The sequence below is a fragment of the Chroicocephalus ridibundus genome, chromosome 2 (assembly GCF_963924245.1).
Source record: "Chroicocephalus ridibundus chromosome 2, bChrRid1.1, whole genome shotgun sequence".
Taxonomy (NCBI): domain Eukaryota; kingdom Metazoa; phylum Chordata; class Aves; order Charadriiformes; family Laridae; genus Chroicocephalus; species Chroicocephalus ridibundus.
Window position 1 is genome coordinate 169,729,826 of NC_086285.1, and position 17,919 is coordinate 169,747,744.

Consider the following 17,919-nt stretch of genomic DNA (forward strand, 5'->3'; position numbering starts at 1 on the left):
TGCCACTGGGTGGCCTTTAAGGTCCCTTCAACCCAGACCCTTTGGTGACTCCGTGATGTGCCGGTGACTGTCCCTCTGCAGGGGACGCCGTCCCCGGGGGGACGCAGTGACACCTCGAGACGTCTGCGCCGCTGTGCGGGGGGCGGCTGGTGGATCCCCCTCCTCCTGCCCCTCTGCCAGGTCCCGACCCCCCGTCCCCACCCGTCCCTCTCTCTCCTTCCAGACGCGCCGCGCTGTGGACGACACCGGTGTCCCCGGGGAGCGCGCGGAGGGGCCATTGCCGGACGAGGAGGAGACGGAGAGGTACGGCCACCACCGCGCTCCGCGTGCGTGCGGCGAGGGGGGCCGGGGTGAATCCTGCTCCCCCCGGGGGGGGTCTGCTGCCCGGGCGGGGAATGTCCCCTTGGGGCCAGCAGGGACGGGACCGGGCGAGCGCTGGGTGCCGGCGTGGGGAGCCGGTGGCCACCGGGACGGCGCTGGGTTGACCTTGACGGCGTCACAGATGCGGGGAGAGGCGACGGCAGCGGACCCGGCGGAGGCCATCGGCCCCGGGATTGTCCCCTGCCAAGGGGCTGGGGACGGCTCGGGGGACACGGGGACACTGGGCAAGGCCGAGCCGGTTCTGGGGAGCCTGTGAGGGGTGTCCAGAGCCCCCCCGGAGCCACCTGCCCCGGCGTCCCCAGTGGCCGGACGGGTGTAAGGGGTGCTCTCGGTCGGGGGCACCTTTGGGGTCCCCAGCGCCCCTGGTCCCCGGCCCCATTGAGCCGCCATCCCCTGCGGTGGGTGCCGCGGGCAGCGCTGGCACCCCGGGCACCGTCCCCCCCCGTCCTGTGCCGGGGCAGCCGGGGGGTGCCGGGGGTCCGGGCAGGGCGGGGGTGGCCGTGCCCCCCCAGCCCCACGTGTCCCCGCTCTCTCGGCAGCGGGCGGGCGGCGCGGAGGCCGGAGGTGCAGGAGCGGCTGCGGGCGCTGCGGCAATGGCTGGACGCCCTGGAGAGGAGGCTGCCGCCGCCCGGCACGGACACGCAGGTAACGCCGGCACCGGGCACGCGACGCCGGGCAGGACCCAGCCCGCGGCTCCACCGCGGCCGGTGAGGTCTTGGCCACCGAAAGGGCGGGTGGTCTTGGCCACAGCCAGCGGGACGCTGTCGGTCACCTGCCGGTGACACCCCCGGGCCAGGCAGGGTCCCCGGTGACCCCGGTTCCCGCTCCCCAGCCTGGGGGTACTCGCCCGTGCCGTGGGTCCGTCCCCCACTGACACCACCACCGTGGGCTCGCAGCCGGCTGCACCCGTGGCCCTGACGGTGCTTGTGGCATTGGTGCGCGAGCCCCGCCACGGCAGGGCCACTGTGGGCTGCGGGGGTGGCCATGTCCCACGGTGCCATGGTGCAGCCACGCGCGGGGTGGGGAGCCACGTCTCTGTGCCCAGGCACGGGGTGCGCAGCCGTGCAAGGTGCGTGCACGCGCGTCTCCGTGCCCAGGAGTGGGGTGTGCAGCCGTGCAGGGGGTGTGCACACGCGTTCCCCTGCCTTCGCACGGGGTGTGCAGCCGTGTCCCCCGGCCCAGGCGTGGGGTGCGTGACCGAACAACGTGAGTGCAGCCACGCACGGGGTCTGCGGCCACGCACAGAGTGTGCACAGCCGTGCACGGGGCGCGCAGCCGTGTCTCCGTGCCCAGGAGTGGGGTGTGCAGCCGTGCACGGGGTGTGTGTGTGCAGCCGTGCACGGGGTGTGCACACGTGTCTCCGTGCCCAGGTGAGAGGTGTGCGGCCGTGCAAGGTGCACGCACCTGCGTCCCCCTGCCTGTGTGGGGGGTGTGTGGCCGGACGAGGGGTGTGCAGCCACGCACGGGATGCGTGCGGCCGTGCAAGGTGCGTGCACACGCATCTCCATGCCCAGGCGTGGGGTGTGCGGCTGTGCGAGGTGAGTGCAGCCACGCACGGGGTGTGCAGCCGTGCACGGGGTGTAAACACGTGTCTCCGTGCCCACGTGCGGGGTGTGCGGCCGTACGAGGGGTGCGCAGCCGTGCAAGGTGCGTGCACACGTGTCCCCCTGCCCAGGCGTGGGGTGCATGACCATACGAGGGGTGCGCCGCCGTGCACAGGGTGCGTGTGGCCGTGCAAGGCGCGCGCTCACCTGTCTCTGTGCCCAGGTGTGGGGTGTGCGGCCGTGCGAGGTGTGTAAGAACGTGTCCCCCTGCCCCCGCGGGGCGTCCCCCTGCCCGGCCATGTGCCGCGCTGCCCCGACCTCGCCTGCCCCCTGCTCGCCCCCCAGCCCGGACCCGGGGAACGCTCCTCCATCGTCCTCCCCCCCACCGGTACCGGCACTGGCCACGGCCCCCGTTGCCCCACCGGGGAGCACCCGCGGCGGGGGCTGCCCCCGGCCCCCCCTGGCCCAACCGTCCCTCGCCGGCTGCTTTTGTCGGGGGCCCGGCGGGCAGCGGGCCCCGCCGCACACATGGCGGCACAAACTGAAAGGGCCATTCATTGCCGCGGCCCCGCGCAGACAAAGCCCCGGCCCCGCACAGGCCCACGGGCCGCCCGCATCTGAGCTGCCGCTCCCCCCCCCGCCGGGGTCCCCCTGTCACCCCCTGTCACCCCCTGTCGCCCCCTGACACCCCCTGTCGCCCCCCTGCCGCCGCCGTGCCTGGGGGCTGCCGAGCTCGTTGCCCCCTGCCCCACACCGGCTGCTGTGGGGCGGCCGGGGGTGCCATGGGGTGGCCACGGTGCCACCTCGCCAGCATGGCGGCCGAGCCCGGGGGGGGCGGGGGGGTGTCCCAGGGCTCGTGCGTGGCCCCCGTGGGGCAGCGGGGAGAAGGGTGGGAGGCGGTGGGGGACCCAGCCATGGGGCAGCAGGGGAGGGGAGCAGCCCCCCCAGGCCAGCCCCAGTTCCTGGTGCTCCATGGGGCAGCGGGCGGGCGCCGGAGCCGAGCGGGGAGGATGAGGATGGGGATGAGGAAGGGGATGGGGATGGGGATGAGGAGGAGGAGGAGGAGGAGGAGGAGGATGGGGATGGGGATGGGGATGAGGATGATGAGGAGGAGGAGGATGAGGATGGGGATGAGGAAGGGGATGGGGATGAGGAGGATGAGGAGGAGGATGAGGATGAGGATGAGGATGAGGATGGGGATGATGCTGCCGCCGTGCCGCAGGAGACGCGCTAATTCCCTGCAGCGTCTCCGGCAGCGGCGCAGACAAAGCCCCCGGCCCCCCCCCGCCGCCCGCAGCAGCCCCCGGGGGAGCCCCATCCATCAGCGGGGCGCGACGCTCCCCTTTGTGTGGGGCAGGACCCCCGTCCCGTGGGCCCCTCGCCTGCCGTGGGGCCGCTCTGCCGGGGCTGGGCTGGGGATGGGGGTCTCGCCACGTGCTCCCCGGGCGGGAGCCGCCCCCCCCCAGCACCCCCTGCCCCCTCCCGCCCAGCCCCTCGTGCCCCAGGGCAGAGGTGGGGGGTCTCAGGGCCTGGGGGACCCCGGCTCGGGGGGGTGGGGGGTGGGTTTTGCCCCCAACCGCCCCATCCCTGCCCTGCTCCCCCCAGCCCGGGCGAGGGCACCGTGACTGGGGGGGGGGCTGGAGCTGGGGGTCAGTGCACCCGCCAGGGGCTGTGGGGCCGTGCTGCTGTGGGGCTGTGCAGCTATGGGGCTGGGCTGCTGCAGGTCCGTCCCACGTGGGGCTGTGCCGCTATGGGGCTGTGCTGCCGTGGGGCCGTGCTGCCATGGGGTTGTGCTGCCATGGGGCTGTGCTGCCGCGAGGCTGAGCCGCTATGGGGCTGTGCAGCTATGGGGCCGTGCTGCCGTGGGGCCATGCTGCCGTGGGGCTGTACAGCTGTGGGGCTGTGCAGCTATGGGGCTGTGCCGCCGTGGGGCCATGCTGCCGTGGGGCTGTGCAGCTATGAGGCCGTGCTGCCGTGGGGCTGTGCAGCTATGGGGCCGTGCTGCCGTGGGGCTGTACAGCTGTGGGGCTGTGCAGCTATGGGCCTGTGCCGCCGTGGGGCCATGCTGCCGTGGGGCCGTGCTGCCGTGGGGCCGTGCAGCTATGGGGCTGTGCTGCTGTGGGGCGCAGGCCTGCAAGGGATGCGGTGCGTGCAGGGTGCGGGTCCCAATGCCAGTTGCGGGGGGGGGCTCCCTGCTGCTCCCCCGCTATGGGTCGGTCCCGGTTCGGGGGGGTCCCTGCGGCCCCCGCGGGTCTGTCGGTGCCGGTTCAGGGTGTCCTGGCCGTCCCCCCCCCCCCCCCGCGTGTCGGTGCCGGTGCCGGTTGGGGGGGTCTCGGGTCGGTGCCGGCTCGGGGGGGGTCCCGGGTCGGTGCAGTTGGGGGGTCCCGGGTCGGTGCAGTTGGGGGGTCCCGGGTCGGTGTCGGTTGGGGGGTCCCGGCTCGGTGCTGGTTGGGGGGTCCCGGGTCGGTGCCGGCTCGGGGGGGGTCCCGGGTCGGCGCAGTTGGGGGGTCCCGGGTCGGTGCCGGTTGGGGGGTCCCGGGTCGGTGTCGGTTGAGGGGGGGGTCCCGGGTCGGTGCAGTTGGGGGGTCTCGGGTCGGTGCTGGTTGGGGGGGGCCGGTCTCGGGTCGGTGCCGGTTGGGGGGAGGTCCCGTGTTGGTGCAGTTGGGGTGGGGGGGTCCCGGGTCGGTGCAGTTGGGGGTTCCCGGGTCGGTGTCGGTTGGGGGGGGGGTCCCGGGTCGGTGCCGGTTGGGGGGAGGTCCCGTGTTGGTGCAGTTGGGGTGGGGGGGTCCCGGGTCGGTGCAGTTGGGGGGTCTCGGGTCGGTGCCGGTTGGGGGTCGGTGCCGGTTGGGGGGGGTCCCGGGTCGGTGTCGGTTGGGGGGGGGCGGTCCCGGGTCGGTGCCGGTTGCGGGGGCGGGTCCCGGGTCGGTGCAGTTGGGGGTTCCCGGGTCGGTGCCGGTTGGGGGGAGGTCCCGGGGGGGTCCCGCCCCCCGCGCGGCCGGTGGGAACGCGGCGCTCCCCTCCCCCGCCCGGGATGGCTGCGAGTCCCCGGGGGTTTCCCCGGTAACGGCGCCGGGCGGCGGCCGAGGGGTTAACGCGGGGGCGGGGGGCGGCGGGGGGCGGCCCCGCCGGCCGGGCCCAGCCCGAGCCCCCGCAGCCCCCGCGGCCCCGCGGCCGCCCCGTCCCCCCGCCCCGTCCCCCGCCCCGCGCAGCGCACAAAGGCGGCGGCGGGGCCGGGGCGGGCGATGCCCGGGCGGCGGTAACGGGGGGGGGCGGCGGCGGCGGCGGCGGAGCCCCCCCGGCCCGGCCCCGGCCCCATGGACGCCCGGCTCCGCCGAGGGGTGAGTGCGGGGCGCGGGGGGGGGGGCGGGGGGCGCCGGGGCGGGGACCCTGCGGGGGGGGGGGGGGGAGACCGCGGGGGCGGGGGTCGGGGCGGGGGATGCGGGCGGGTCCCCCCCGGGCTGCGCTGCCGCTCCCCAGCCCTGTCCCCATGCGCGTCCCCAGCATCGGTGTCCCCATCCATGTCCCCATCCATGTCCCCATCCATGTCCTGGTCTGTGTCCCCCCATCCATGTCCCCATCCATGTCCCCATCAGCGTCCCCATCGGTGTCCCCCTATCCGTGTCCACAGCCTTTTCCCCATCTTTGTCCCCATCCATGTCCTGGTCTGTGTCCCCCCATCCGTGTCCCCCCATCCATGTCCCCATCCATGTCCTGGTCTGTGTCCCCCCATCCATGTCCCCATCAGCATCCCCATCAGTGTCCCCCTATCCGTGTCCACAGCCTTTTCCCCATCTTTGTCCCATCCCTGTCCCCAGCCTTGTGTCCCCATTGGTGTCCCCAGCCCCATTGTCCCCATCCCTGTCCCCATCCCTGTCCCCATCCATGTCCCCATCCATGTCTCAATTGCCATCCCCACCCTCGTGTCCCTGTTGGTGTCCCCACCCCTGTCCCCAGCCTTGTGTCCCCATTGGTGTCCCCGGCCCCGTTGTCCCCAATCCATGTCCCCCATCCCTGTCCCCATCCCTGTCCCCAGCGTGGGGCTGCGCAGCCTCCCCGTGTGCCGGCGTGTCGGGGCGTCGCTGTGGCCGCGTGCGAGCGTGCACAGCCCGGGCACGAGGACTGCGCCCGTGATGCGTGCCACGGCGTGCCACGGAGTGCCGCGCTGCGCCGCGGGGGCTGCAGGTGCTCCGGCCAGGCGGGAGCGAGCACCCCGGGGTGCTGCGGGTGCCCGTGGGCGTGGGGCAGGCCCCGCTGCGTGTGCGCGGCTGACGCGGGGGCGTTCGCGTGGCGCGGAGCCTGGTGGTGCCCTGCTGGTGGTGGGCGCGCGGTGCCCTGCGGTCTCGGCCTGTTGGGCGGCGCGCGGCGGCGGTGCCCGTGCGGCAGCGTGGGGCCGTGAGAAGTGTGTGGGGGGTGTGCGTGTGTGCGGGGGGGTCCGGGCACAGGCAGCTGTGGGTCGGGGTACGGTCAGCCATGGGTCCAAGTGTAGGCAGCTGTGGGTCTGGGTGTGAGCGGCCGTGGGTCTGGGTGTGAGCAGCCGTGGGTCCAGGCGCAGGCGGCTGTGGGTCTGGGTACGGGCGGCCGTGGGTCTGGCAGCCGTGGGTCCAGGCGCAGGCAGCCGTGGGTCCAGGCACTGCGGTGGGGCTGTGGCAGGCTCCGGCGTGGGAGGGTCCTGCCGGGTGTCGCGGGGGATTTATGGCTGCGGCAGGGTGGGGACGCTGCCCCCGCCCCCCCCGCCGGGTGGGTGCCCCCCGAGGGACGCTGCCCCCGGTCCCGCTCCCCCCGAGACCCCCTTCGCCGGCCCCGCAGACAGATGGCCCTTTTCTCCCGGCCCCGCTGGCGTTAATCTTACGGCACAAAGCGGTGCTGGGCGGGAGCATCTGCCCGTCTGCCGGGCGCCCTGCGCCGCCGCCGCCGCCACCGGTACCTGCTACCGCCGCCTCTGCTCACGAGACGCGCGCCCCGCACGCCGAGCCGTGGGGTGACAGGGCCGGGCGTCCCTCGGGGTCCCCTCCCTCCCATGGCCAGGACCTCGTCCCTCCCTGTCCCCGGCTCGCCGCGTGCCGTTGCTCAGGGGGGTGTGTGGGACCCCCAAAATCCCGCGCGGGCGAGGGTGAGCCAGGGTCCAGGCGTCACGCAGCCCCGCGGCGGCTGCAATAACGCGCGTCCTTCCCCCCCTGGCTCGTTTCAGGCCGGGATCTGAGGCGGGGGCCCGGCGCCCGCGCCATGGGGAACTCGGTGAGCCGGCCCAGCTGCCTGGGCGAGAAGAGCCGGCGGTCGGAGGAGCTCCTCCGGGAGCCGCAGCTCCGTGAGCCGGGGCCGGACGCGGGGCAGCCGCCCGGCGGGAGCGCGGCAGAGCCCTGGCCGGGGCTGCCGGAGAAGGCGCCGGTGGAGAATGGCTGGAGCCCTGTGCCCGGTGCCGGCTGGAGCGGGTCGGGCAGCCCCGCGCTGAAGCGCAGCCAGTCGGAGGTGGCGGTGCCCAACGGCAGCACCGCCTGCGTCCCGCTGAAGGGGCAGGCGGGGGGCGCAGCCTGGACCCCCCCCCGGGCCGGCGCCCCCCGCGGCACCTGGTCCTGGAAACCCGTCACCACCCGGGAGGTGACGGAGGTGACGGAGGTGACGGAGACCATCGTGACGGAGATCGTGGAGGTGACCGAGTACCCGGCCGGCGAGAAGGGCGGCGAGACCCTGGTCACCCGGACGGTCACGGTGCTGACGGAGCGCGCGGGGGAGCTCGCGGTGGGCAGCCGCACCGGACACACGGACGCCGCAGAGGTGACCGCCGGGCAGGGACCCCCCGCTGCGGAACGGCCGTGCCGGCCCCGGCGCGCTGCTCTCCACAAGCGGGTCTCGGCTGGGGCCGGCGTCGGGCCATGTGCCCCCCACCGCCCTCCGGCACCGCTGGGGTCTGCGCCCCATGCAGCCCCGTGGGTGCCGGGGGTCCGGAGGGGTGCGTGGGGTGCGTGGTCCCTGCTGTGGGGTCCTCCGGCCCCGAGGAGGAGCGTGGGTCAGCGGAGAGCCTGGCATGGCCGACGGGGCAGGGCCAGGTCCCTCTGTCCCCGGCGTCGCCTCCTGGATGGGGCGCGGTGCAAAGGGTCGCACCCCAGCCCCACGGCCGCCCCACGGCTGCCCCACGGCACCTCTCTCCCCAGGTGTCCCCGCGGGCGGTCCCCGTCCCCGAGGAGGCGGCGGCGGCGGGCGCGGAGCGAGCGCAGGACACGCTGGAGAACCTGCTGGCCTGGGTGGCCGACATGGAGGAGTTGGTGGGCAACCAGAAGCCGCCCTCGGCGGAGGCGAAGGTGGCGAAGGCGCAGCTGGAGGAGCAGAAGGTCGGCGGATCCCGGCCGGCGCGTCCCACCCACGCCGCTCCCCGCCGGGGATTAGGGGCCGGGGCAGAGCGGCCGCGCTGGGGCTGCCGGCAGCGCCGTGCCGTGCCGAGGCGGCGCGGGAGGGAGCGGGTCCCCGGCACAGCGCCGTGTCCCCACTGCCTTGCAGCTCCTGAAGCGGCTGCTGGAGGAGCGGAGGCCGCGTGTGGAGTTGGTCCTGCAGGACAGGCCCGTGACGCCGGCACACGGCTCCGGCACCGCGGCGGTACCCGAGGGCGGCGGCGGCATCTCCGGCCTCGGGGAGAAGTGGGGCAAGCTGATGCAGGAGGCTGAAGCCAGGTGGGTCGGGGCCGAGACCTTGGCACAGAGACTCCCGGCAGCGTCTGCGGTGCTACGTCCCCCCCTGCCATCCCGGCGTGCTCTGCCCCTGGCGCCGGGGCTGCCCTGGCAGAGGCACCGGCACCATCCCCCTGTGCCGGGCGGCACCGTGCCCCGCAGACCCGCTGCCCGCGGTGCAGGGTTGGTCTCCAGGGCCTCACCGGGCTCTGCCGGCTGCCGTCGCCGCACTGCCCGGCCCTCCCCACCGCCGGCAATGAGGGGCTCTGTCCGGAGCAGTTCGGGCATGGTGCCGAGCGGCGGGCGAGGGCTCTGCTCCGGCACCGGCTCTCGCCACGTCTCTCCCCTCCTTCCTGGCCCCGGTGTCTCGTGGTTCTGCCGCTGCTCCGGCACGAGGCCGGGGAGCTCCAGGGCGAGAGCCGGTCCTTGGCCGCCGGCAGCTGGGGTCCGGCTGGGCCTGGCGCGGAGCAGCGTGGCTGCGTGCCGCAGTGTCGCCATGCCGGTGCCCAGCCTGGTTGGCAGCGTGATGGCGGGGCAGGGGGGATCCTGCCCTGCGGGGACGGGCAGCCGATGGGTGATGGAGCCGGGCAGGGGCTGCCTCATCCTGCGTCCCCGTGTCCCCACCCCTCACCGGGACGAAGCCCCAGGCACCGTCAGCCTCCCCTCGTGGTGCTCCCGGCGCTGCCTGGGCCGGTCGGGGGGTGCCGGCCTCACCTCCCCCCTCACACGTGGGGTGGGAACCTTTGGGGCGGGGGACGGAGGGACCCCAGAGCTGGGAATTGGCCACCCGGCCCCGGTGGCAGGGGGACAGGCGGCGTCTCCATCCAGCGCCTCGGTCCGGCGCCCGCTGTCGCCCTCCCCGGCTCACCCGTCCTTCCCGGCGCAGGTACGGCCGCCTGGAGCGGATCCTGCCGGCGGCACAGGCCTTCCAGGAGGCGGTGGACTCCTTCCAGGAGTGGCTCGGTGCCACGGAGCGGCAGTTGGCCCAGCTCTGGCGCGCCGACGGCTGCGTCGCCCGCGTGCAGGACGCCCACCGGCAAACCCAGGTCAGGGCTCGGGTGGGCGCCGGCACCCGCCATGGCACGGGCGCCATGGGGAGGGCTGGGGGACGGCGGGGACGGGCTGCCACCGGAGCCTCTCGCCCAGGCCCTCTGCGAGGAGATCCGCGGGCGGCTGGGAGAGCTGGACGTCGCCCTGGAGAGCGGGCAGCGGGTGCTGGAGATGGTGACAGGCGAGTGGCGTTGGCTGGCGGCGGCGGCTGCGGGGCCGGGAGGTGGGAGGGAGGGAACCGAGAGCGCTGGGGGTGCCGGCACCGCGGGCACCGCGGGCGATGGGCATCTGCGGGGCGCTGTGAGGCTGCCAGCGGCTGTGGGAGCGCGGCGTTGCCGTGGGGGTGGCAGCATCCCGGGGGATGGAGAGGGGACGGGGGGTCAGGGCACGGTGGGACAGGGTGCGCCGGCAGCCGGGGGTGTCCGGGAGCTGCGTTTCGGCTCCTGCGGGGGAAAGGGGTCCAGGGGAGGCAGAGGAGGGGGACGGCTGGGACAGGGGTACCATGGCGAGGGAGGGAAGGCGTCGTTGCGGCAGGTCCCCGTCCCCGGGGACGCCGTGAGCGGCCGCGCTGATGCCGGCTGCGGTGCTGCCGCAGGGGAGGAGGCCCAGCTGGCGCAGGAGAAGATGGAGTCCCTGCGGATGCGGTACCTCATCCTGGGCCAGAGCAGCGCCGACACCGTGCACCGTCTGGGGCAGACCCTGGAGGCCTCCTCCCGCCTGGGCACTGCCCAGGAGGACCTGGCGCTGTGGCTGGGACGCCTGGAGAAGGAGGTGGCCTCCTGGGACAGCCAGGAGCCCCCGCTCAGCGCCAGCGACGGGGAGAAGGTGCGGGGCGCGGGGCGCTGGAGACCGTCGTGCTCTGCCCCCGTCACCGCTCCCCGGCGTGGCGGGGAAGGGGCGCGCCGGGTCATGGCAGCAGGTGCCGGCGGTGACCAGCGGCGGGGGCGGTGTCCTGGAGCGGCCGCCCCGGTGCTCCTGCCCTCCCTGAGGGGTCTCCTCTCCTCTCCCCCGCAGTTCGAGCAGATCCTGGACTCCCAACTCGCCCACTTGGCCGGGCTGGGCCAGCGGCTGGAGGAGATCGGCCACGTGCAGCTGGACGCCCAGGCCCTGCGCTCCCAGCTCTCCGAACAGAAGGTGGGTCTGCGCCGGCTGCGCCCCACGTACCCCCACCCCAAAGGGGTGCCCGGAGGTCCCCGGGGACCCCGCTCTGCGTCCCTGCCCCGCTGGGCTCCTGACCCCCCCCCCCCCAAAATGGGGTGGAACTGCCACCGTCTGTGCGGGACCCGGCACCCACACGCCTCCGTCCTTCCAGCTGCTCTCCGCCGAGGTCCTGCACCACCGGGGGCTGGCGGAGCGTCTGCTGGGGGTCTCGGACCCACTGCTCCGCTCCTGCCCCGAGCCCCTGCGCCTGCGCCTCCAGGTGAGCCCAGCACCCGCACGGTGCCAAACACACCCGCACGGCACCCGCGTGGTGCCCGCTGGTGCCCGGGGGGACGCTGCTGCCACCGATGCTGGGTGGGCTGCTGCTGCTGCCGCTGCCGGCGCCCAGCGTCCCTGGCGCCGCGGTGAGCCGCCCGTCCCCGCAGCCCTCGGTGCAGGTGCTGCGGGAGCGCACGGAGCAGCTCTCCCTGCGCTGCGGAGCCTGCGCCGTCCAGCTGGAGCACGCCCAGTCCCTGCTGGCCCAGTTCGCCGAGGCCCACCAGGAGCTGTCGCCGTGGCTGGAGGAGACACAGGGCCTCGGGGTGCAGCTTTCCCCCAACGCCATCAGCTACGAGGCCTTCAAGGAGCAGCAGGCGCTGCTGCAGGTGAGGGGGGAGGTGGGGAAGGGGAGGGCAGGGACGCGCTCGGCGGGGTCGGGAGCGGTGGGGCATGGAACGGAGGGGGCACCGGTGCGGTACCCGAGGTGCACGGGCACCATCCATCATGAACCGAGCCCAGGCGAGGAGGCACCGGTGCGGTACCCAACACGCGTGGGCACCGTCCGTCATGAGCAGAGCCCGTGTGCAGTGTCAGGAGTGGAGTGATGGTGCACGGGATGGAGGGGGCACCGGCGCGGTACCCGGCACACACAGGCACCATCTGCCGTGAGCGGAGCCCGGGCGAGGTGGCACCGGTGCGGTAGCCGGGGGGCACGGACACTGTCCATCACGGACTGCGCCCGGGCGAGGGCGCGGGTTCAGCCCGGCGGCAGCACCGGGACACGTCCCCGCGCGCCCCGTCCTGTCCCTGCGGCCCCCCCACGGCCCTTCCCCTGCCCCCAGTGCCTGCGGGAGGCCATCGCCGAGCACCGGCCCCTCATGGGGAAGCTGCAGCGCGTCTCGGCGCAGCTGGTGGAGCTGAGCCCGGAGCAGGGCGCCGCGTTCCGGCAGCGCTGGCGGGAGGCGGAGGAGCAGTACGGCCGCGTCCGCGAGCGCGTGCGGCAGGCGGCAGCTCTGCTGGAGGACGCCCTGCCGCGCTACAGCCAGGTACGGCCACGGCACCGGGGGGCTGGGGTCCCCCGGGGCTCCCCATCGGGTGACGGGGCCGGTGTCCCCGCAGCTGACGGAGCGCATGGACCTGCTGCTGGAATGCCTGGAGCGGCTGCAGAGCCGGCTGCAGAGCCAGCCCCCGGTCCGCGGGGACGCGGACCACCTGCGGGAGCAGATCCGGGAGAACAGCCTGGCCCTGGGCGAGCTGGAGAAGCTCGGGGTGGCCCTGGAGAGCGTCCGGGCGCAGGGCGGCGAGCTGCTGGCCAGCATGCAGGCGGCCAACTCCGATGCCGCCGCCAGAGGTACCGACACAGCCGTGCGTCCCCGCGCCCGGAGCGTCCCGGCGGGGCCGTGTCGGGGTGCCGCGTCCCTGTCGGCGCCCCGAGGAGCCCCAGGCTGAGCCCCGTCCCCCTGTCGCCCCGCAGGGATCCAGGAGCGGACGGCGGAGCTGCTGTCGCGCTGGGGCAGCCTGCGGGGCCGCTGCCAGGAGCAGGAGCGGTGGCTGCGGGAGCTGCTGGCCCTGGCCGAGCGGTTCTGGCAGGGGCTGGCCGAGCTGGCGCTGACGCTCAGCGACACCCAGCAGCTGGTGCTGGGGCTGGAGGAGGCGGGCGGCGAACCCGAGGCCATCCGCGCCCGCCTGCGCACCATGCAGGTACCGCGGGGCGGGGGGGCGCTCGGTGGGCAGCCCCGTGGCACGGGCAGCCCCACGGCATGGCCAGACCCATAGCACAGGGAGCCCCACGGCACAGGGAGCCCCGTAGGTCAGACAGCCCCAAGACACAGGCAGCCCCACAGCGTGGGCAGCCCCACAGCGTGGGCAGCCCCATGGCACAGGCAGCCCCATAGCACAGGGAGCCCCACGGCACAGGCAGCCCCACACCATGGGTAGTCCCATAGCTCGGGCAGCCCCACGGCATGTCCGGCCCCACAGTACGAGTAGCCCCACAGCCCAGACAGCCCCACAGCGTGGGCAGCCCCGTGGCACGGGCAGCCCCATAGCACAGGGAGCCCCACGGCACAGGCAGCCCCACACCATGGGTAGTCCCATAGCTCGGGCAGCCCCACGGCATGTCCGGCCCCACAGCACGAGTAGCCCCACAGCCCAGACAGCCCCACGGCATGTCCGGCCCCACAGCACGAGTAGCCCCACAGCCCAGACAGCCCCACGGCATGTCCAGCCCCACAGCATGAGTAGCCCCATAGCCCAGACAGCCCCACGGCATGTCCGGCCCCACAGCACGAGTAGCCCCACAGCGTGGGCAGCCCCACAGCGTGGGCAGCCCCGTGGCACAGGCAGCCCCATAGCACAGGGAGCCCCACGGCACAGGCAGCCCCACACCATGGGTAGTCCCATAGCTCGGGCAGCCCCACGGCATGTCCGGCCCCACAGCACGAGTAGCCCCACAGCCCAGACAGCCCCACGGCATGTCCGGCCCCACAGCACGAGTAGCCCCATAGCCCAGACAGCCCCATGGCACAGTCAGCGCCCAGCCCCTTCCAGCCCCGCAGCCCAGCCAGCCCCACAGCACAGGTAGCCCCATGGCCCAGCCGGCCCCCGGCACGGTGAGGGCCGAGCCCCATGGCGTCCCGCAGGCGCTGCGGGAGGAGATCGACGCGCTGCAGGGCGAGCTGGACGCGCTGGGCAGCCTGGGCGTGGAGCTGATGTCCTCCTGCGGGGACCCCGACAAGCCCGACGTCACCAAGAGCCTGGACGATGTGAGTGCCGGCGGGCGTGGGGCCGGCGAGGGACGTGGGGGGTCTGGGGGGTTCCCGGGGCTGAGCCGCGGCGGGACCCTGCTGAAGTCCCCCGGGTGTCCCGGTGCGGGGCTGGGCGGGTGGCCGTGCCGGGCCGGTGTCCCCGCGGGAGGGACCCCGGCGGCGCCGCTGACCCCGCGCCCGGCCGCAGCTCTACTGCTCCTGGCACGGCCTGAGCAAGGTGTGGACGGAGCGGTTCGCGCGCCTCGAGGAGCAGCTCCAGGCCGCCATCAGCTACCAGGAGACCATGCAGGTGGGGAGCCGGGGGCCGCGCGGGCAGACACCCCCCACAGGGGCCTGCCCCCCACCCGCGTCACCCTCCTGTCCCCGCTCGGGGCCGCGGGGGCACCGCGGGGCCAGCGTGGTGGTCCAGGAGCTGGCGGTGGGGCTGGGCAGGACTTCGGGGACGTGGGGCCAGCTGGGCCATAGGGCCGTGACGGTGCCTTGGTTGGGGGGCTGGCGGGGCTGCGGGGCCGGCTGTGCCTATGTCCTACCCCAGCGTGACGTCCCCAAATGGCAGTTCCCCTCGGTGGCGGGGGGGATGGGGCATCCTCCGTCCCTCCCTGGGGACCACGGCGGGTCCCGGCCCCGCTCCGGGCCACGGGGCTGTGGGGCGCAGGGGTCAGCGTGCCCCCCGGGCACGGCGGTCCTGGCAGGGGTGACCTGTCTGGCACACGGGGCTGGGGCTGGGGACAGTGTGGGGGGGAGGAACCCCCCTCCCCGAGCCCAGGGTCCCTCTCGGTCGCCAGCGGCTGTTGGAGTGGCTGGATGCGGCCGAGCTGCGCATGGCGGAGGAGTTCCTCGTCGGCGGCGACCTGGACATGGTGCAGCAGCAGCTGGCGGAGCTGAAGGTGGGGCGGGGGGGGCTGCAGGAGGGGCCCCAGGCCCTGGGGGGGGCAGGTGGGGGGCTGTGGGCAGCCGTGGGATGGAAGGGTGGCACGTTGGGTGGTGGGCACCGGGTGGCCAAGTCCTGCCCGGGGTGGCCACATCCTGCTGCGCCGAGGTGCCCCGAGCAGGGCAGAGCTCCCCACGAGGAGGAGCTCGGGGCCCAGGTGCCCGTGGCAAGCTGTGCCAAGCTGTGCCGTGCCGTGACAAACCAGACCCAAACACAGCATGCCATGTCGTGCCGTGCCGTGCCGTGCCATGCCATGCCGTGCCGTGCTGTGCCATGCCATGCTGTGCCGTGCCGGGCCATGCTGTGCCATGCCGTGCCGTGCCGTGCTGTGCCATGCCATGCCCTGCCTGATGGCATGTCAGACCCACACCTCCGCGTGCGGGGCCGGGGGTCCCCGCTCACGCTGCCCCGCAGGAGTTCAAGAGGGAGCTCTACCAGTGCAAGGTGGACGTGGAGAGCCTGCGGCACCCGGGCAGCGCGGGGGGCGGGGGGCAGGGGGAGCCCCCGGCCGCGCTCAACGACTTCCGCCGGCGCTGGGACCGGCTGGAGGAGGAGATGGTCAGCCGACAGGTAGGGACGGCGCCCGGGGGCTGCGGGGCAGCATCTACCACCCGCACGGGGCAAGAGCCGCGGCTGGGGCAGTGCGGCGGGGGGGCCGTGCTGGTTTGTGGGGTGCCGTGTGGATGCTGGATCTGTGGGGGCCGTGCGGGTGCGTGGGGTGCCGGGTGGGTGCGTGGGGTGCCGGGTGGGTGCGTGGGAGCCATGTGGGTGCGTGGGAGCCATGTGGGTGCGTGGGGGCCATGCAGGTGTGTTGGGGCTGTGCAGGTGCATGGGGCGCCGGGTGGATGCTGGCTGCGTGGGGGCCGTGCTGGCACATGGGGGCTGCGTGGGGTTCCGCGTGGGTGCCCGGGGTGCCACCTGGGTGCTGGGTCTGTGGTGGGTGGGTGCATGGCCACGTGCCATGTGGGTGCCAGTGGGTGCTGGGTGCACGGTGCTGGTGGGTGAGTGCCTGGGGGCTGTGCAGGGGTGTGGGGTGCCGGATGGGTGCTGGGTCCGCGGGGACTGTGCGGATGCGTGGGGGCTGCGTGGGTGCATGGGGTGCCGGACAGGTGGGGTGCTGGGTCTGCGGGAGCCACGTGGGGGGTGTGGTGCCAGGTGGATCCACGCGGGCGCGTGGGATGCCACGTGGGTGCTCAGTCCATGCGGACCATGTGGGTGCACGGGGGTCCCATGTGAGTGCTGGGTGCATGGGAGCTATGCGGGTGCGTGTGGTGCCGGGTGGGTGCTCAGTCCGTGGGGACCGTGTGGGTGCACAGAGGCCGTGCGGGTGCATGGGGTCCCATGTGGGTGCTGGGTGTGTGGGGGCCATGCAGGTACATGGGGTGCCGGGTGGGTGCTGCGTCCGTGGGGACCGTGCGGGTGCGTGTGGTGCCGGGCGGGTGCGTGTCGCGGCCGCGTGGGCGCAGGGCGGGGGGGCGCGCGCGGCGGGGGCTGCGGGTGCTGCTGCTGCCGGCTGACGGGCGCCCGGTTCCGCCCGCGCCGGGGCAGCACCAGCTGGAGGCGGCGCTGCTGGGGCTGGGGCAGTTCCAGCACCAGCTGGAGGAGCTGCTGCAGTGGCTGCGCCGCGCCGCCGAGCAGCTGCAGGGCCCCGCGCTGCTGCGCCCCGACCTGCAGAGCTGCGAGATCGAGCTGGCCAAACACAAGGTGAGGGCGGCAGCAGGACGGGGCTGCCGCGTCCCGAAATGCTCCCAGGGGTGGGGGGACGCATGGCACAGTCTTGCTGGGGGCACCCGTCACGCTCCCTGTCGCGGTGCCCCGGCTGCAGTGCCGCTGCCTGGCCCCCTCCCGGCCCCACCATCGAGTCCCCCCCGGGGCGACGGCGGCCGGATCGGGCAGGCTGCGGCTTGGGGCGGGCGGCGTGAGAACATGTCCCCTCCCGCGGTGACAGCATGGAAGGAATGAGCTGTCTCCCAGCCCCGCGTCCCCGTGCCCGGGCACGCTCACCCCGCGTCTGACGCAGGCGAGGTCTCCTCCGTGCCCCGTCCCAGCAACCTCCTTGCCACGAAGCGATGAATTTGGTGCCTCGCACCTGCCCCGTGCCACGCTGAGGACAAGAGCCGTGGCGCCGATGCCAGGGCATCCCTGGTGCCGTCCCCACCCCCTGGCACATCACTCCCCGGACCGTGGCGACGCCGCGGTGTCAGCGTTGGCGTGGGCAGCGGTGGTGGCGCGGAGCTCGGCGCGGGGGCAGCCGGCCGGGGGCGTGGGGTGCCGGCGGTGACGGCAGCGGCCGGTCCCCAGGTGCTGCGGAACGACGTGATGTCGCACGCCCGCACGGTGCAGTCGGTGCAGGAGGCCGGGCAGGGCTTGCTGCTCTCCAGCCTGGGGGACAGCGTGGAGGGGCTGCAGCGCAGCCTGCAGCAGCTGGGCCAGCGCTGGGACCTGGTGCAGAGCGAGACCGAGAGCCGCCAGCTGGAGCTGGAGAACAACCTCAGCCAGGTACGGGGCACGGCGTGCCGGGGCTGCCCGCTGCGGCGCTGCCGCTGGCCGGGGCGGCGCTGAGCCCCCGGGGCCGTCCCCAGGTGCAGGACATCACGCTGGAGATGACGGAGCTGCTGCAGTGGCTGGAGCAGGTGGAGCTGCAGCTCTTCTTCTCCAAGCCGGCGTGGGGCCACCCCGACACCACCAAAGAGACGCTCACCGCGCACCTGGTGAGCACCGGGGCCGTGCCACCCCCCTCCCCATTGTGGGGATGTCCCCAAGTGTCCCCTGGGGGGACGCGTGCCCCAAATCCTCTCTGCACCGAGATGCCGGGACCCCTCTCTGCCTTCTCCCCGCCGCGACTGGGCAGAGCCCTCCTGCCCCCCTCCAGCTCCCCCGGGATGAAGTGGGAGCCCTCCCCATCCCCGTCCCTGTCCCCCCGCGGGGCGGTGACCCCGGGACTCCCCGCGTCCCCCTCGGCAGGAGCTGTGCAAGGAGATGGAGTCCAAGCAGGAGGCGTACAGCGGGCTGCGGGAGCGGCTGCAGCGGCTGCTGGCCTCCTGCCGCGCCGGCCGGCCCTGCAGCACCGAGCACAGCCTCCGCATCCTGGAGCAGAAGTGGGAGAGCGTCCACGCCGAGGCCCAGGAGAGGAAGGTGCGCGGGGTGGGGGGCGACGCCGGCCCTGC

General features: G+C 74.7%; 1 protein-coding gene across 2 annotated transcripts in view; it reads left to right on the forward strand.

Moving 5' to 3' along the window:
- The first annotated feature begins 226 nt into the window (after positions 1–226).
- Positions 227–17,919, forward strand: part of LOC134512317 (microtubule-actin cross-linking factor 1, isoforms 6/7-like) — a 29,381-nt gene continuing 11,688 nt past the window's right edge. The window contains exons 1-22 of one of the 2 annotated variants that reach the window (XM_063327701.1): positions 227–303; positions 921–1,026; positions 7,114–7,697; positions 8,075–8,251; positions 8,418–8,587; positions 9,471–9,630; positions 9,731–9,815; positions 10,230–10,459; positions 10,649–10,768; positions 10,947–11,054; positions 11,221–11,439; positions 11,896–12,099; positions 12,173–12,404; positions 12,528–12,754; positions 13,696–13,818; positions 14,009–14,110; positions 14,607–14,708; positions 15,167–15,322; positions 16,301–16,456; positions 17,054–17,251; positions 17,335–17,463; positions 17,717–17,887. In XM_063327701.1, the coding sequence (XP_063183771.1) occupies positions 975–1,026; positions 7,114–7,697; positions 8,075–8,251; positions 8,418–8,587; positions 9,471–9,630; positions 9,731–9,815; positions 10,230–10,459; positions 10,649–10,768; positions 10,947–11,054; positions 11,221–11,439; positions 11,896–12,099; positions 12,173–12,404; positions 12,528–12,754; positions 13,696–13,818; positions 14,009–14,110; positions 14,607–14,708; positions 15,167–15,322; positions 16,301–16,456; positions 17,054–17,251; positions 17,335–17,463; positions 17,717–17,887 (3,705 nt within the window). In that variant the 5' untranslated portion in view covers positions 227–303; positions 921–974. Of the gene's footprint in view, positions 304–920; positions 1,027–5,111; positions 5,264–7,113; positions 7,698–8,074; positions 8,252–8,417; positions 8,588–9,470; positions 9,631–9,730; positions 9,816–10,229; positions 10,460–10,648; positions 10,769–10,946; positions 11,055–11,220; positions 11,440–11,895; positions 12,100–12,172; positions 12,405–12,527; positions 12,755–13,695; positions 13,819–14,008; positions 14,111–14,606; positions 14,709–15,166; positions 15,323–16,300; positions 16,457–17,053; positions 17,252–17,334; positions 17,464–17,716; positions 17,888–17,919 lie in introns of those variants that run through there. The other variant, XM_063327702.1, reaches the window with a different exon arrangement.